The sequence below is a fragment of the Branchiostoma lanceolatum genome, chromosome 19 (genome assembly GCF_035083965.1).
Source record: "Branchiostoma lanceolatum isolate klBraLanc5 chromosome 19, klBraLanc5.hap2, whole genome shotgun sequence".
NCBI lineage: Eukaryota > Metazoa > Chordata > Leptocardii > Amphioxiformes > Branchiostomatidae > Branchiostoma > Branchiostoma lanceolatum.
Window position 1 is genome coordinate 11,804,274 of NC_089740.1, and position 19,183 is coordinate 11,823,456.

The 19,183-nt window shown below is 38.1% G+C and overlaps 1 protein-coding gene across 3 annotated transcripts; it reads left to right on the top strand.

Annotated features, from left to right (window-relative positions):
* The first annotated feature begins 1,796 nt into the window (after positions 1 to 1,796).
* LOC136425268 (involucrin-like) lies at positions 1,797 to 16,236 on the top strand. 3 transcript variants are annotated; one of them, XM_066414094.1, is made up of 15 exons: positions 1,797 to 1,931; positions 5,246 to 5,421; positions 5,986 to 6,066; positions 6,389 to 6,436; positions 6,912 to 7,093; positions 7,376 to 7,505; positions 8,476 to 8,602; positions 9,146 to 9,344; positions 10,110 to 10,148; positions 10,539 to 10,662; positions 11,323 to 11,460; positions 12,070 to 12,220; positions 13,261 to 13,445; positions 13,897 to 14,020; positions 14,719 to 16,236. In XM_066414094.1, the coding sequence occupies exons 2-15, from the start codon at positions 5,272 to 5,274 to the stop codon at positions 14,907 to 14,909; spliced, it is 1,869 nt and encodes a 622-aa protein (XP_066270191.1). In that variant the 5' UTR covers positions 1,797 to 1,931; positions 5,246 to 5,271; the 3' UTR covers positions 14,910 to 16,236. The 3 variants fall into 3 exon arrangements, with proteins under 3 accessions (XP_066270191.1, XP_066270193.1, XP_066270192.1); XM_066414095.1 differs by having other exon boundaries at positions 1,799 to 1,931; positions 5,249 to 5,421; XM_066414096.1 differs by lacking the exon at positions 10,110 to 10,148.
* Positions 16,237 to 19,183: the final 2,947 nt, after the last annotated feature.

Below are 19,183 nucleotides of genomic sequence, written 5' to 3' on the forward strand. Positions count from 1 at the left end.
ATCTCAAATATGACATCCGTAGCTTTCACGGTAAGGGAAATACAAGTTTATGCCTAAATTATGCAAATGAGGTCCACATTAGCATAATTTATGGCCAGGTGTATTCGCCTTTCCTAAAGGTACCTACAACTCAAATATGACATCCATAGCTTTTACGGTAAGGAAAATTCAAGTTTATGTATAAATTATGCAAATGAGGTCCTCATTAACATAATTTATGGCCAGGTTTCCTGACCTTTCCTAATGGTACCTACATCTCAGATATGACACCCGTAGCTTTTACGGTAAGGAAAATACAAGTTTATGCATTAATTATGCAAATGAGGTCCACATTAGCATAATTTATGGCCAGGTGCATTCACCTTTCCTAAAGGTACCTGCATCTAAAAGATGACATCCGCAGCTTTTACGGTAAGGGAAATTCAAGTTTATGCATAAATTATGCAAATGAGGTCCTCATTAGCATAATTTATGTCCAGGTGCATTCACCTTTCCTAAAGGTACCTACATTTCAAAGATGACATCCGCAGCTTTTACCGCAAGGGAAATACAAGTTTATGCATAGATTATGCAAATAAGGTACTCATTAGCGTAATTTATTGTCAGGTGTATTCACCTTTCCTATAGGTACCTACATCTCAAATATAACATCCGTACATTGTAACATAAGGTACATATAACTTTCTGCAATACCATTAGTAGAGCTACCACCGCACATCTACTTGGTTTTTGGCAGAAGAAGAAGAAGAAGAAGAAAGAAGAAGAAGAACAGGCAAGCAAAAACAGTATATCCCCCTTCCCACTGGAAGGGGAATATAAAAAAAATTCAATAGCCACAATCCGGGCAGGCGATTATTAGTATTGCCGCTACGGGTCAAGGGCGTCACTAAGCGGATTAGAAAAGAACGGCACAACAATAATATTATCAATACGATTTTCTAGTGAATGTCTAAGAGTGAACCCTAGCAGTCATCGAAATATATGCAGCAGATTGACTAATGCTTCGTCGTAGCTGTGGCAAATTGCAATACTCCCACTGTCTCGCTAGGTGGCGTTGACGGCAATGCATTGTGTTGGACAATGTCAGTATGGTACAGAATATTATGTAACCGTATCGTCGTATTTGACTCTTAATTGAGTAAAAAACGTCGGGTATTGTACTGATATCGTGTGCCCTGTTTCTTGGGAAACAGTTCGAGAGCACCTCAAAATGATTAGACTTAAACATCAAATTAATCCACAATGCTTTGGAGAAAACATTTTAGATATTGAAAAAAAGGAGAAATGTTTCAAGATTTGTTTCACACTTTAGAAATTTGACATTACAAATCAACATTGGCAATTTAGCAATGAAAATAAAAGTGATGATGCATCATTTCATTTAACTGGTGCACATACATTGAATTTGATTGTGTAACTGTCTGCTTAAGTAAAAAGATCACTTTCGCGCGCCATTTTCTACAAATACTGAGTCCAAAAAACGTTCTCTCGGGCGAAGCAGCTCAAATTCATGCAGTCTTGGTGTTTAAACGTCACGTGCTGAAAGTCTCATGGTGTATAAAATAGAACAGCATTTGTGTTAAGTTGTTGACCTGGTCCCGCCATGGCACCAAAGATGGTTACCGCTAAATATTTTGACATGTGACACCGCCGGTCTTTGTTCCCGTGTTAAGGTGAGCACACAACCCATTCAGTTGAAGCCCTGCTGAATGGTGGGCGGACACGGATCGAATGACAGCTCTCCCAGTGTTTGGTGTCATGTCGCCATGGCGACGTGATGTCATCTCATTATTATGCTAATTAGGTAGAGGGCATTTCCGAAAACGCACAGTGTGTGTTTGAGTGGCGAACTCAGTACATGTGTTGCCTGATTTCTGCTATTTTGGACCCAAAATTGGAAGAATTTTTGTGGATTCGGGATTGTGACTAAGGTAAGAAGGGAAAGGTTATTTACAGCGTATGGTTTGTGTGTAGAAGTGAGGTAGAATAGATTATTTTGCGAGTGTTAAAACGCAACAGGCTTCAAAACCCAAAATGGTTGACAACAGAATGTTTGTTTGGCTTCCCATATTTTATGGTTTTGAAGTTGAATTTGAATGGAGCATGTCACTGAACAGTGCTGGATTTTAGGGTAAAGTGTTAAGGCTTGTTTTTGCAACACTTTAATCATTTTATGTGTGAAGGAAAGATGATAAAAGTCCCAGATTTAATCTGCTTCACGACGTCGTGTGGACTATAAATTGTCTGCTATCAATTATGTTTACAACCACCATGTTTATAACTAGGAAATTATCTGTGAAAAACAAGTCATTAGCATCAAAACAAAGTTATAGAAGTGCAATTGTATTGCAGTTGGCGGGGGAGAAGCATAAGAACTCATGTATTTCATGGGGGAGGGGCCAAATTCACAGGATCTCAACACTGATTTATGTTAACTGAAACGTATGATATTACTAATAATATCAGTTACTTTTTGTATTGTAAGTAAAATTTAGGCTACCTTGATCATAGTGATAGAAGTGAATATATCCGAATAATTAAAAAAATTTGCAAAAACCTGATTTTTTTATAGAAATAACTGTTTTCAAGCACATCTATGCATAGTATATGATGGACGAAGATCACATAAAAGTGCAACTGTCAAAGTTATGACCTTACCCGGGGATGGGGGAGGGGGCAGCTTGTGCACCAGTCAGCGGAAACATCGAGAGAGATTTGAACATTTTAAGTAGGGCTGACAAACTACTGTACATGAACTGGAGAGTGAAAATTTTCCTTATCAGGGCAAAAGTTTTTACTTTGTTGGTTATCAATTTTTTTCATCGGTCAACTTTCCATCTTAAGAATGGTTCTGGGGCCAAACTTTTTCACTTTACCCCCAGTTTTAACAAAACTGTGTGCAAAGGTCTTAAAGGTTGATATATGTTTCTTATATATTAACATTACCGTGGTTTGAATATATATTTCACTTCAATCTAGGGATGCAAAACTTCATAATTATATACTTGCCCCAATTTGAATAGTAAAAATAATATGGTTTTGATATGATATACAACAAGGCAATTGTAATCAAAAGGTGGGAACAGTTATTATGCTTGTCTATATTTTGTACAAGTAACGTTGTTCTTCTTCTTAATGCCCACAGTCAATTGCTGACTATTATGGCATATGCTGTTTCGAGAGCGGCCAGCTGGCATTATGAGACTGGTTGTGTTTCGACCCCCCCTAAATATCCTTATTCATATCAAACCTCCTTGTTCATATCTATCAAGTTACATAGTCAAACATGTACATAAGTGACCACCTCTACATAAGGACCACCTGGCCAATGCGACCGCTTTTTGAAGGTCACTTAGATTATATTTTCCCCATTGACACAAGCATTAGAAATACTGTCTATAGTGACCACCTGTACACATAGATTTTATCAACCCCACTTGAGTGGTATTCTTGGGCAGTTTTGACTCACTTTCTACTGTCACCTTTTTTTATGAGTGTTCTAAAAGTACAAATGCATGTTAAATGCTATTGCATAATGTTTGAGTGACTTTGACATTTATTGTGACAAACCATTTCTTATCTCTAGCTAAATGTTTTATGAAGTAGATTTGGGTTCACTATTTTGTACATGTTGTAGTGGCAAGACTCAAAAGTTGTTTGTTCTTGTCAAATTCACAATACAGTTGAAAAATCACAACTCAAAGGTCAAACACACAGTACAAATGACCTTTGGGTGGCGTTGCGATGGCGCAGTGGTAGGGTGTTTGGCCCCAGAACCCAGAGATACCGGGTTCGAATCCGGGGTTCCCTGATTTGTCCCGTTGACGTTGTCCCCTTGGGAAAGGCACTTTACGCAACTTTCCCCACTTTACTAAGGTGAAAATGAGTACGTAGCTTTGGTTAGGGACGTCCCTTGGATAGGACATTAAATGGAGGTCTTGTGTTTGACAGAGCCACACCTCAAGCACGTTAAAGAACCCAACACACTTATCGAAAAGAGTTGGGTTCCTTCCCGGTGTGTGTGGATCATATAAATCTGTCCGAATATGCAGCTTGTACTCTTTAGTACAAACCTGGTGTGTTACACCTTCGTGCGGTGTACCGGCAGGGTATGCAATACAAACTAACAAAAACAAATGAGTAATACATCTACCAAGCTGAACCTGTCTGTAGCGTCCACTCAAAGGACTTAAGAAGAACACAGTGGACAGGTGGTCACTTTATTATATAGACTGCTTGTCCATGGGTCAAAGGGAAAATAAGGACCTCAGTAAGTCAGACCACAATGGCCAGGTGGTCCATTATTTTAGAAGTAGTCATTCATATACTAGTACTTGTCTAGTACTTGAATGTGTATGTGTATGTAGGTTTGACTGTATTACAAAAGATTTTACTTTCAAAAGATCTAACAATGAGAAACAGCTGCAATACAATATGTCTGGCCCCAACATGTATAATGTCCGGCTCAACAATTGTTGTGAGAAATCTTGCATGAACAGACTCTAGATCTCTGCAAACACAATTTTAGGTCAGTCTCCTTGAAATCAAAATAACACACAGACACCATGGGAGAAGAATTTTCTTCTGATACATTTTTTCTAGACGTAATTGAATTAAGTGTAACTCTTCCTTTATCCATTTCTAACATTATTAAGATCTTCTCCGTGACCCATATCTATTGATGATAAGATGTAACCTGGAGATACGATTTGCTTTTGTTGGTTGCTTAGTAACTGTTCTAAGCCATTAGCGACATGCCCCCAGGCTCTTTTCAATCATGTCATTGTGTGTAGGGAGGGTGGGTAGATCTTATAAGGCAGCTGTAGATTATGGTATGAGCTGAAGACAGAAAGATAGGACTCTCAGTGGACTTTTAAGAGGAAGCTACATGTACATGTATGCGTGCAAGGCTTTTTAAACTTCGCTTGACAAAATTTTATAGTCTCATTAAAAAATAATGGCATCACTCTGAAATCAGTTATTGTATGATATTACTCAAGGCTGTTACTGTTAGAAATATGTAAAAGAGATGGTATGATCAGAAAGGAAAGAAAAAAAATTGCCTAGTTCAATTTTTCAGGTCAGTTTGTCTGCCCTAGCATTTCAGTCTTTTCACACAAGTTCCCCCTCCTATATATGATCTTGCTTTGTACTTGAATCATTGTTTTAGTCATATTTAACCGTGTAATCATGAAATTCATTATGTTCTAATTTTGAACCGTGCATCTTATTTTGTTGACTTTAGAAGAACAAACAACAACAAGAACAGCCATGGGATGTGGCGGCTCCACGACAAGGGCATCTATGCCCCCCAATCAAGTCTACCCTTCACAGCCCAAGCCGGTTGCACCAGTGCAGCCACAGATGCAGCCCTACCAGCAGCCACCAATGCAACAACCCGTACCTCAGCCTGTCAAACAGGTATGAATGTAGTTAAATAAAAACACTCTTTGTACACAACCAAGTGTTTTATTTAATCAACATTTTTGTGACGATCTGTTACCTTCCTCAGGGCAATTCTGAATGGTTTGCTTTGCACTGCAGCACAGTTTTTGCTGCTTACAGATACACCCTCAAAAGCAAAGTGTTCATTACATAATAATATACATACAGGACAGCTTCAAATTCTATTTATTTGTAACCAAAAAAAATCAAACTACCGTAGATGAGAAAATATTAGCTGTACTCAAACTAGTACTTGTAATACTTGTATAGCTACAATATCAATAGAGGTAAAGCAATCTGCAGGGCAAAGGTTTGTTACTCTTAATTTGATCCTCTTCCTATCACTCAGTTTTGAACTTTTCTACAATGCAGTAGTTTTTTCTCAGCACTCCTGAGGCGAATTGAATGTAAATGTTTTTAAACAAAAATGTACAAATGTGTAGCATTAAACAGTACATGAACATCTATGGCTGTGATGTTTCTTTGTTTCAATCTAAATTTGAGGCACAATCTCAATTTGAAACACAATCTCAATTTCAGCCACCTTATCAGCAACCACCTTATCAGCAGCCACCTGTTCAGCAGCCACCTGTTCAGCAGCCACCTCAACAACCAGTTCCGGTAAGCACCCCTACACGCTAGGACAGATACATACAAATACTCATTTTCCCCTGCACCATTCCCCAGTGGACTGCCCTGCCTGGCACGCTCCCACTGTTGAGTCGTTCTGTGCCAGGCTGGAGATCTCAACTCCCCCCAACTTTGCCCCTGATGGGGTCATATGGGGGTAAACCATGATGATGATGATAATGTACATGTAGTCCTATGAAAACTCTTGGGGTCGACTTCCCAAACTTCTCATCACTAGATTTTGCATCTTAAAGATATCATATATGTGTAGAAAATTCATTATCATTCATTCATTCATTTCATTTCTTAACAGGTCCAGCAGCCCCCAGCCGCCCCACAGGAAGATGATGACATTGGAGAAGTAAGTTTCAATCTGTAAACAAAACTTATAGGTCTATAGAACAATACAACTGTTTAATTCTTAAAGGTGAACTATGTAAGATTGGGACAATACAGAAAGTACATTTTCCTACCATTTCCGCACATGGAAAGTTAAATCAACCATGTAGCATTGCATACCAATATTCAGAGAAAGAAGTTGTAATATCCTTGTACCATACAAACATATTTTAAAACTGTTGTAGTCTTCTATGTTTTGCTGACATTCTAAAGTTTATGTTGTGCACCCCAAATTTTTCACCTAAATCTTAAGGCACCAGTGCACCTATACCCAAAAATGGATTTCGAGCCCTGAGTATACTTGAATATCTTTATTGCACTTTTTTGTCACACTAGGTTAAGTACTACACATTTGAACACATTTGTAATTGATCAGACAGCCCTCTGCAGGAATAGTGACCCGCTTTTATAAATATCAACTGTCATTTCCATCGCAGGTGCCACAGGTGACGATCGATGAGAATCTTCTGCAGAGGTTTATAGAGATTGACAGGGAGATCGCAGAGCTGGAGACAATCGTCAGTGTCCAAAAACTGGAGGCCAAGAAGTCACAAGTGGCTGACTTGGAGAAAACAGTCCAGCAACTACAGGAGGAGTACAAGATACTTGAACAACAAACGTAAATATGATAACATTATTACACATATTATAATTATCATTATCACATATAATAGTTATTGTAATTCATCTTTTCCTTCATTTGTTCTTGGCAAGTATTAAAATTTATTATCCTTCTTCAATTTTTGTTGTTAACTTTAACCCAAAAGAGTGAAGTATTTGCCTTGTTTGTCTGTCTGTCTGTGAGTGTTTTCGTAGTGCAGTTTCTATATGTTTTGCCAGAGGGACTACAAGCTAATTCCCTTGTCCTTCATTTTTATGTTCTTTGTTAATTCCATCACAGGGCGAAGGAAAAAAAGGATGTGGTGGACTTGCAGAAAATGACTGTGAAAGAGTACTTTGCAAATGAAGAGGCGTTCGACAAACAGTTGTCCAAGGAACAGGAAGAGTATGTGGATGCCCTCAATAAACAGGTATTTTTGAGTAGATACTTTTCATAATGTATTTGGTTAGTATATTACCCTTCAGATTTCAAAGTTTTACATGTAATCAGATTTTTTTTCCTGACAGATTTGGGCTGTAGTGACATTATGGTAGCCATCATAACCATGAAATACAGGCAATTTAAAAAAAAAGTATTTTCATAAAACATGAACTTAATCTAATAGTATGATGATTATGTATTCTCTGATAGGAACCTGTGGATGCATTAAACAGAAAGGTATCTGAGTTATATCAACAGCCCTGCACAGAAATTTCTTCAATTGTTAAAACTTTAGCATGCTGAAGTAGCGCTAGCCGTTTGGCACCCCATTATCTATTGGTTACAGGGTTAGGGAGAAGGTTATTTGCAAATAGGCTATGATTTTTGTGCAACACTTTTTTCATAATACTTACAATATTGGTTTACACTTCAAATTTGTATACAACTTAGAATAGAATTCACTTTAGCAGGGCACCTGAGCTACATTCAATGATCCAGAAAATAGCAGAAATGCTTTTGAATTAGATTTGTTTTCAAACAAGGAAAAGGTGTACAGTCATGTTTCAAATTTAAAAAATTTCCTGGAATACTACAAGGTACCATCAGAAATTTCATGATAGATATCATAAGACACTATAAGTAAAAACTTGTGCACTGCGGCTTAATTTCATGCCTTGATGCTTGTCACAAATTTTACATTATGGCTGCATCACACATGATCTCTCATTTGAGCTCTGATCCTTGAAAAAGCCATGCACGAGGCAGGACTAGTTGGTGTGGGCTCAAATAAAGTTCTAAACAGGAACTATGTGGCTATGCCATCTTTTCTGAAGATATGGTGTTAGTGTGTACTGTTGGCTTGAGGTTGTCCACTTCTATTTACCAACATATGATAATGTCTCTGTTATTGAATGTACAAATTGAATGATGTTGATTGTTTATGTCTCTTTCAATTCCAGGAAATTGGTAAACAGAAACTGGAGGCCAGCACCAAACAGCTGGAGCAGCTCAAGGCCGACATCACTTCTTTCAGCTCCAAGAACGAGAGGTACCAGCAACTACAGGCGGAGGAGGACATCCTGCTGGGTAAGACAATTATAAAGGACTCGGACCAGACTGAGTGTAACAATCCATCTGACATGCCCCTGGTCAGAATAGACCCCAGGATATTTGGGTACCAGTAGGGTATATTCTGGACTGTTACACTGGCACGTAAATTGTAGAAAATTTCAATATTATGGAAAATGGGCTCTTTAACTATCAGTATTGTAATTCTTAAGTTTAAGGAAAATGAAACTTAGATGATTAATTTTGAACTTTCTATGTCTTATATTATACTTCTCAACTGTAACAATGTGATAAGAGCTACATGTACATGTACAGATTCTGTACATAGAATTTGATGTCTAAAAAAATTTACTAATTGTAATTGTAAATGACTGTTATTATCTATACTGAAATAGAATACATGTACATTAATTAGGTTTTGAATTATTGTTTCGTTCTTGTTTAGCTAGTATGTATAAAGGCCGCTAAAGCTACAAAATTAAGAGGAAAGTACTTTTTGTAGGTCTATTTTTCTGGACTATAGATAGAATAGGCTCTAAATTATTTTTCCTTCCTGTTTAGCGGGTGTATTTAAAGGCCGCTATGGCAGTGAGCTGGAGTACAAGCTGGAGGAAGAGGTGGACATGCTGCACGATCGCAAGCAGCGCGTGCTGACCGCCAAGTTCAAGTGGCACAACGCTCGTGTCCTCATGCACCACGCCGTCTCACAGCTGGCGCTCGGCGTACGTCGCTGGCTGGACCTGAAGCGCGTTCCCGTGACGTAAGCGAATCTGTAGTCTCGTTGAGTTTAAGACCTTAAGACATGTAACTTCCATTAGCATTAACCCGCCAGGCTACATAAATCTGCCACTTTGAAAAACTGTGGGTTTGAGAGATCTCTAGGGCAGTACCCCCCAGGTACTGTATGCACAGTTTAGATTTACAGGAGTGCATTATACTGGGGGATGTTGAGTTTGAGATCTGTTTGGACGTATATTTTCCGGCTGAATTATGTACCCTGGTAAAGTTATATTATACGTTTTCTTGGTCATCTGAAAGGGACCATTGATAGTTACTGTTTAGTACTTTGGTAAATCTCATATTTGTTCATCCTACTAAATCAATTTGAAGGCAATAGGCATTGGAGCAATTTCAGCACGTGTACATGTACATGTAATTTGATCACAGATTTCTCTTGTTGGGAAAGTACAAATGTATGAATCTAAAACTGAAAGACTACTCTGTAGCTCAGTTGGAGTATTATTTGTTTAGCAATTTCTAGATCGACTTTGTCCTGTCACTTGCTTCTTAAAAGATTCATTCCATGTTGTTTATTCTTTACCAAACTTGAAGCTACTATGAAAACTTTATACTAGTAATCCCTTGACTTGTGTTTTCTTACTGTGACATTTCCTTATCCTATGAAGAAAGAAAATTACCAAAAAAGCAATGTGCTATACTCATGTGCATTTAATTTTACAAAAATTAGTGTGCAAAAGAAAGAAAGAAACACCTGATTAAATGTTTTCAATTGTCTCCCTATAAGCTATACACAGCAATCTGGGGGTTATATCATCCATACAAGGTAATTCAACAGAAATTTCGGTGGCGGGACTTTTTTTACTATAATGGTGCACAAATTCAAAGGTTGTGTTTTTTCACAGTGAAAAACATATCATCATGTTTTTATGCACACAAAATTCTAACAGTTTGTAATTATTGTTTTTCACTGCCAAGAGACTGAATGATTATTGTTGCAACTTTTATGTTTTTTAGTCCACACGGTCATCACTTGATCTCTGATGAATCAAACCTTTTTTTCTACCTCATATTCCAAACACCTATCTGCACTGTCCCTCGAAATATTTTTAATTTGTTATCCCTTGACACTAAGAATACTATATATGACTAAAGAATTATAATTATGAATTATTGTCTTAAAAATCATTATAGAAAATCATTTTTCCCCCACCAGTAACACCCGCCTGCGATACCAGATGGCGGCCGAGGCCAGGAATAACTTCGTGGCGGCGTCCCAGAACATCAGCGGCGCCCAGAAATACCTGAACACCATCACCTTCCCGTACTGCACTCCTCAGGTGGGTTTGTAGGATCATTGACTGTCACAGTTCTTTGTTCTTTAAGCCAGTTTCAATCAGAATTGTATGTGTCAGAATTTTAGAAAGGCCCTGTGAATTGTGACAAATTCAAGTCATAAAAGCTGATGAAATGCAAACTTGTTTAGTCTATGATGACTATAATAAGTCAGTGAAGTCTAGAATATCAATTTAAAGCTTGTTAAACTTTGTTCTCAGCCGATTTCATCCAGAGTTTTGTCACTCAGTGTATTTCGGCTTTCAAGAAGTCGCCAAAAACTGGATTTGGAAATGGAATCTTTTTTGTCTATTATGACTATGTAGTAGTCTATGTATAGACTAGTCAATGAAATCTAGGACAGCATATTCTTTGCCTATTTCAAGTTTTCTCAGAATTTTGGCTTTCAAATCACAAAAACTCACAGGATTGTGAAATGGGAATGACTAAAAATTGAATCAAAAACATCTGCAATAGCAGCTTGTTTTATTTCAATATTTGACCCTTGTAGTTGTACAGTAGCCACAAATGTAGGATCATAATCCTTATCTCTGCTGTGGATAATTCAAAACATTTGAGTGAATGAACGTATGCATGAATGAATGACTGACTGAACGGTCAAAGGTAAATTTATTCTAACAACCATTTTCCCTTACATCATACAGGAGGTGAACACGCTGAACTCTGCCATCAACCACATCTTTACAGACATGCAGGCGGGCGAGCAGCGTTACCAGCACGCCTACAGCTGTTACAACACGACACACCGCCGCGCCGCCGCGCTCATCCAGTGGTTTGACATGGTCAGTAGCACACCGTTTTTTTATCAAGCTAAAACATCTTTCTTGTCTCTGTGTCATAAATCAGTGTTACATAATCAGGGGTTCATCTAAAGAGGGGAACAGGGGCGGAGTGCCTTCATGCCCTGATCATGCACCCCCTTACTGACAAGCATACTAAAATTCTGATTGACCAGGGATGCTTCTAGGTCACATGTGGCCACAGTCTTTAACTGTGTCCTGTCTGACAGTAATTTTGCCCCTCAGGAAGCCAAAGAAAGCCCCATTTTAATTCAAAATTCTCTAAAACTCCACACCATCCCCCAGTTGGTTGCTCCCCTCCCAGTGGCAATACTCCCCCTGGCAATTTTTTTCTAGAAAAACCTGTGATGACTGCAGTGATCTGCCTGAAAAAGTGCTGATTTTACAAATTATAGACACAAAGACACAACAAGGACATGCTGCCTACTTTTTAATTCATAAATTTTTTGTTTTATTTTTCAAATACATTGCCTATACAGTACCCATGACTGTACCATCAGTTCTCAGTTTCTGTCTAAGTTACTAGATGTAGTTCAGACACATGTTGCTAGAGGGTGCTAACACAATATTTGTTTGCTTATTTACATGTAGGTCATAAAGAACACCATCATGAAGGATCTGGATGACGTCGCGAAGCTGAGCGCTCAGAAGAAACAGGATCTGCGGAAGGAGCGCTTACGTCTTCTTAAGCTGCGCGTCCAGGAGGTTCTCGGTCGCGAAATCAAGAGTCCTGAAGTTCCCGGTGAGTTGCCGTTATTCTTAGCATTACTATGCTTATACATCTGTAGTTTCAGGTGGCTGATCTGGCTTTTAAGTACCAGAGTTATCAGCCAAGGATTGATCTGTTCAAAAATTCGAATTTTCCGAGAACCATAGTAGAATGGAACTCGTTGTCATCAAGTACTGTAGGAGCTTCCTCACTAAATAGCTTTAAAGAACGGTTGCAGTGAAATATGCGAAGACTAGGTGTAAAAGACCATTCGGTGTTATATAACCAGCTGCTGCCGCGCCGTGTGCTTGCGAAGCTGGTGTGTTACGCCTTATGAAGGTTATACCGGCTATTTAGATACAGATACAGACAGATGTGTGCATTATGAATTGATACATAAAAATATTAAGTAAAGTATTGATTACTTTTTGGAAAGGCCTCAGGGGCAAAGTCATTGTTGATGCAGGAAAATCAGTTTGTAAGTTAAAACATTGAAGGTTTCTACAACATCATCATCATCACTGTTCTTTCTCTTGAAACTCATGAAATAATTTACATTTAAAAGTTCAACCTCCAATACTGTGGAGCAGTGGAGCATAAGTTACAGAAAGTTTGTGGCGCCCCCAGTCTTTGTTGAGGGACTGGTTGTAAGGGACCGGCTTTTTAGCTAATGCCCACAAACGAAGACTGCGCTGCATGAATCTAATTTTTTTGCTTGGAATATGTTCAGGTTATGCTTCCATTAATTAATCCTGAGTTTCAAGTCAATCCATCGATCCGAAGTTAAATATAGCGAACTTGAAGATTCTTACCTGGCTTTCTAGCGAATGCCTGGCAAAAGTGGCTTTTTAGCAAATGCCCAATATATCAGCCAAAATATTGCCATAAGTTTGCTTTGTTTAACTTCGGATCGATGGATTGACTTGAAACTCAGGATTTATTAATGGGAGCATAACCTGAACATATTCCAAACAAAAAAAATTAGATTCGTGCAGCGTGGTTGTTTGTGTGCATTAGCTAAAAAGCCGATGCGTGGTTGTAAAACTTAAAATCTATTGTTGCTGTTCCCACAGACGTGGTACCAGACCTAAGTCTCCTCCCGGGAGATGATGATGATTTTGAATCTGAGCTGGCGCTGCTGTTTGAACCGGAGGGACAGGAGGAGAAGGAACAGGACCTTGAGAAGGAGATTAAGGAGGCTCAAGACAAGGAGAAGGAGATAAAGGAAGCTGAAGAAAAGGACAAACCCAAGGATGAGGTCAGATATCTTTTTGAGTGTCTAAAGTTTCCTTCTCTTGATATTTTTTTGATGAATCAATAAAGACCTTTATTGTACACATACCCACTGAGTCTTGGTTAAGTACAGGTCACAGCAAAAGAATAGTATACAGATACATCTAATATACATCGTCAAATTACATGAATTATAAACTACATGGATTCTACTTTTCCGCGCTTCTTCGTAATGATAAATTCTTAGAAAAAATATGGTTCATAATCAATATAATCTTTTTTTCATACTTTTAACAGCAATTAACAATTGACATCAACATATGTCCAAGAATCAACTTACGAAACAGACGAAATTCTTACTTTTCGTAATGAACTTGTTTAACAGTTTCTTAACACCTGTTGCCAACAGATATTTACAAGCAAGTTTTTGAAGGGGTTTTGAGCTTAATTTAAGTCTTTGTTGATGTTTGTCACAGGGAGAAGAGAAACCAGAAGGCGAGGGAGGACTGAAGGTTCCAGAAGGGCCTGCTGAGGTGTCCCCACCCACCCCCCTGCCACTGAATGAGCTGGCCCCACCACCACAACAACAGGACCTGTTTGGTAAGTTAGATGTCAAAAATAGGGGTGCTCTGTTTATTCTATTGATGATAAATTGGTCATAAATTGGATGAATTTTTGATAATTTGCCAAGAGAAAAGAGTAGATGGCATGTGAATTGGACAATCAATCAGTCTTTTAGAAAGGTGTGTAACACGCAGAATATGGTACAAAATGTCCCAGCATTACAGAACTTATGCATCATTACATTGTGCAACCTTGCTAGTCTTTTATGAATCAACAGAGTCTGAAAAGTCAATGTTAACCTTTAGCACTCTAAAGTGACTAAGCCCTTTGGCACCCAATTGCTTACTGGTTACAGAGTTAGGCAGCAGCGAGAAGGTTAAGTAGAATACACAAGCTGTACAGCAGAGTTTTGATAGCAATATAATAATAGTTTTTATTTCTCATTGAAAGGAGTGACAGGGTGGCAGGGTCCCATGTACATGTAGGGACTCTGAATTGATCTGACCCTTTACACATTAAATATATATATAAAACTACATTAATCACGCACTGTTTCTGGCATCATAAATTGCTCGATCAAAAAGGTTTCTTGCCTTAAATTCTCGAATTAAAAGGTTCTCACATTCATGGCAAATCGAACTAAGCTGTGACAGCAGGTAGGTTTTTACAATACGTTGAAAAACTGTAAAAAAAAAAAAACTTCTTTAAAATTCCATCATCCTTTTTGTTTCCAGGTGACATTGAGTTCATCAAGCAACAGCATGAGAAGAACGTCCAGGAGTACGAGCGTAGCCAGGAGATCAACCGGGCGCGGATGCAGCAGGGCCTGGAGGAGAAACTCCGCGCTCGCCGTAAGAGACGGGAACGTCTGCAGGCCCAACAGCAGGAGATGGCCAACATGCAGGTTAACGTGGCTTCTGCATAAACGCTACAAGCTTCCCTTGTCCTGTACGCTCCTTTGATGGCATCCCTACAAAAAACTCTGGCACCTGTTGATAGAAAAACAATTTGATTTGAATATTCGCCTAGAATATGGGCAAGTGTTCTGTGACAGCATGGAAACAGAATACAAACAAGCATTTGGAAGTTCAACTCCCAAAACGCTGTTACTGAGAAATATTTGATTCCTTAAATAATGCAGGACAAAAGAACCAAAATGTTTAAATGGGGGTGGAGGCCAGACTTTTGTGTGAAAGTCATCATTCATTTGGAGCAAATCAGAGTTAAAGTAGGATGGATTCTAGGCTACTAGTATACTAAAGGATGCTGATTTTCATCACTCTCACTCCAAATGTCAATATTTACTGTATAACTGATTATTTTCAGCCAATATATTCTCCTGTGCCAAGGAAAAGAAGGTACCATATAACTAGTTCACTTACACTTATTTAACAATTTTGATAAATCTACTGCATAACTTTGATGTTGTACATTAAAGTGTACGCAATCTTTCACCCTTACTGGGAATTCTGGAAGCTAAAAAAGTGGTTGTTGAGAAAGGTAAAATTTTGTAAAATGCGTCATATATTTTACAGTCTCTGCCCCCCTTCTTAGTTTTGTTTTGAATTCTTCTTTAATTATTGTATTTTCCTATAAGTCACTTTTTTTAACAATGTAAATATCTAGAGTTGACCATTATAATTGTGAAATATCACACAAATCTTTGTTCCTGATATTTCTTACCTTTCAAAGTTAAAGCTATACGAAGGTTTGATATTACAGAATGTAAGAAGCACGATGTAATCCCTACATTGTTGTATTGTATGGTACACTTGAAACATTCCAATTTGACTTCTTTTGGTCTTGATATTCAAGTCAAAGAATTAATGTATCTATGATAGCCCAGATTTTATGTGCATGTGTGCTTGCTTATATTGTAAAACAATAAGCAAACTTGCTCATTCAGCTGAACAATGTTGTTTATACAATTACATATTACACATGAGTATATATATGGTCATGTAATGTACAAATATTGGCTTTAGATTTTAACTTCGATATGGGTTCTTTGATGTTGGATATTCACTTTGGAAGTGTACAATATTGCTGTTGTGTATATAAAGAGTTCTGTGGCTGTTAAAAATTCCTTCTCAAGACAAAAAAAAGATATTTTCAAAGTTTTGTAAATACACAAGTTGATATTTTTGCACAGATGGAATTCTATAAAAGGATTGTACAATTTCTGTGACATTTCTGTGTGCTCTTGTTATAATAAAGAAAAGTAACTCTTGATAAAACCTGGAGTTTGTCTTTATGTTGCAATGTTTCTTTTTGTTTCCTTATTTAGAACAGAACTCATTTAAGCTCACCAAATATGAAACTACGGTAGATGTAATCTAGTGAACGCTTTCCCAGACAGGCCCAAACGTCTATAGTAGGTGTCATAACCATTGATAACATGCCGTTGAAAAAGACGACACCTGGCGACTGGAAGAAGACGTGCAGCAAAGCTGTTTATCACGGTGAAATATGCAAGGCTGAATCTTTGCAGGATCTCTGTTGTAGACGATGAACAAATTTGGGAGATACAGACATTTTCATAAAAGCTTTCAATTCATAGAAGACTGATAACTCACACTTTCCACACTTGTATTTTTCAGGCCTCTTTAAGTAAACAGCATAGAAAACAAACTTTAGGTTGATATTGGCAAGAAGTATTTTTTTTTTTACATCGATAAACAAGTCTCTCCGTTAGGTAGACACAGGCAAAGGACAGCCATAGACATCTTGTAGATCTTACATGTAGGTACGATACATCTAGCACACACTACTTGTTTTTTCAAAGGAACAACATGACCTGATGTTGTCATGTCGTGAGTCCGCAGTAACTCTATTTCTGACTATGGGAGGTTTGTTTGTGGCCTCATGTATAAACGTCAGTATAATGTTAGTAATCCAGCAACATAAAAAGCCACTAAAATACGCTGGAACTATTCTCTTTACACCAGCACATCATTAAGAGCAACATATTACAAACAAACATCGTTTTTCCGGTAAGTAACTACATGCATCGACCATGCATAGATTATGATGATAGCATCAAGCATTGCACCAGTAGTCTAAGCACATGTTAGCATTTTGGAGGATAATCGGATCTATTCGTATAAAAATAGGGAAAACGCCGTTGCACTTGCTCAATGTGTTCTTTTTTTACAAACTAGTATTGAAATTTAGACGTTGTAGCCTTTCAAAAGTTAGAAATTACAGGAAATACACACTTAATCACTTCTATTGGGAAAATACAAAGGAAACAATTAATTTATGACCTAATCTCCCATTTTATTTTTCCCAAATGTCTTAGATATTGATATTCTTGTTGTTTGATGGCCGTATTTTCGAGTTCAAGGTCAAACAAGCTTCACATCTTCAAACCCCTTTGCAAGCCTTTGGTGTTTTCGTCATTCCCGAAAAGACCGAAATTTGGCAATTTGGCGGTCTCCTTTGTCACTTTTCTTGATACGGCCGAGAGCGGTACTGCAGAGTAGGCTCCAATAGGGTATACACTCCCATCTTGTAAAATGGGAATATTTTCAAGGCATTAGACTTAAAGCCAATGAACACCCAAGAAAACAGATCTGGAAGTCTTCACATACATTTAGAATTACATTTAAGACATCTCAACTCACGCGTTGGCGTAAAAAGGATTGATTTTGAAGTGCGGGGTGGAGCTCATGTCACATCCGTCGAGGCGCCACCTATATTCGTGTACACAACACTTAAGCTTCTTGTACTTTAGGATGGATATCATCAGTCTTCCCTTGTAATTGTTATCCTTGACAGCTTTGTCCTTTTTATCAAGTGCGTTGAAATTGTTAACATCTAAACACCAGATCACAAAACGATATAACAAGGACATGTCTGCCAAATATGGACTGGTAATACACAGACTCAACCAGTCCACAGGTGCACTGATAAACCTGCTATATGTGTCTAACAACTTCAAGTTGACTCAAATCAACTGTTTCTACAGAAGTATACACGTTGAATCTGTTGGCCGTATTGTACTAAAACAACTCAAATTTACCTGAATTAACTTGCATGTGCAAGTGGTATACCACATCAGTGTACCACTTGCATATGTAGTTTAATGTAGGTAAATTTGAGTTGTTTTAGTACAATACGGCCCCAGTATCCGTTGGATTCTTACGGATCTGAGGTTCCGGATCTCCGAGTTCTCCTGTCCGGATACGTCAGGATCTGAGGCCATTTAAATTTCGTGCAGTGATATGTTTCATTTATCCATATGGGTCACAATATAATAACTATCATTAGCCCCGGCTATCATGGCGGCCTACATACAGGTCAGTTTGTTTGCCCCCGGCTCAGATAGTCAGTTTCTCAGAAATGGACAGTCGGAGCGGTAAGTTAAGTCGTACTGAGCCAGTTGAGAACTACAGCGTAGTTGGCTGAGCTACGTCGTAGTGGAATTTTGAGCGGAATAATAGAAAACCATATGCGTTGTACCTTGTACAATTATGCAATAAGGTTCATCATTAATACAAAGAGTTTGACTCGAATATAAGCAAAAAAAAGCACTAAATAATCTTTTATTGGATCTCTCTTGACGTGTGAATATTGCCGTAAAACAAATTTTGATAGATGTACATGGAGGAGTGTGTTGTAGAATTTGAAGTTCGCGTTGACGAAATAAGAGCAAGCTTTGATCTTGATTTATTGTCACAACGAAACTGTACTTCAATTTTTCTGGTTTTTATAATTAATGGTCGTATTTTCAAGTTCAATGTCAAACAAGCCACGAAACTTCAAACCCCTTTGCAAATCTTCGGTGAATTCCCCACTCCCGAAAAGACCGAAATTTGGCAATTTGACGGTCTCCTTGGAGCGGTACTGCAGATTAGGCTCTAATAGGGTATATACTCCTATGTTGTAAAATGTAAACATATTCAAGGCATTAGACTTAAAGCCAGTGAAAATTCAAGAAAACAGTTCTGGAAGTCTTCACATACATTTAGAATTACATTTAAGATCTTTCAACTCACGAGTTGGCATCGAAAGGATCGATTATTAATTATGGGGCCGGGTGGAGCTCATGTTACATCCGCCGAAGCGCCACCTACATTTGTGTACACTACACTTCTTATACCTAATATCGTCGCGACAAAAAGTACTTCAACTTTCGCATGGTTAACTACAAACTACGAAACACAAATACAAACAAAAGATATCTTAAAATTCTAC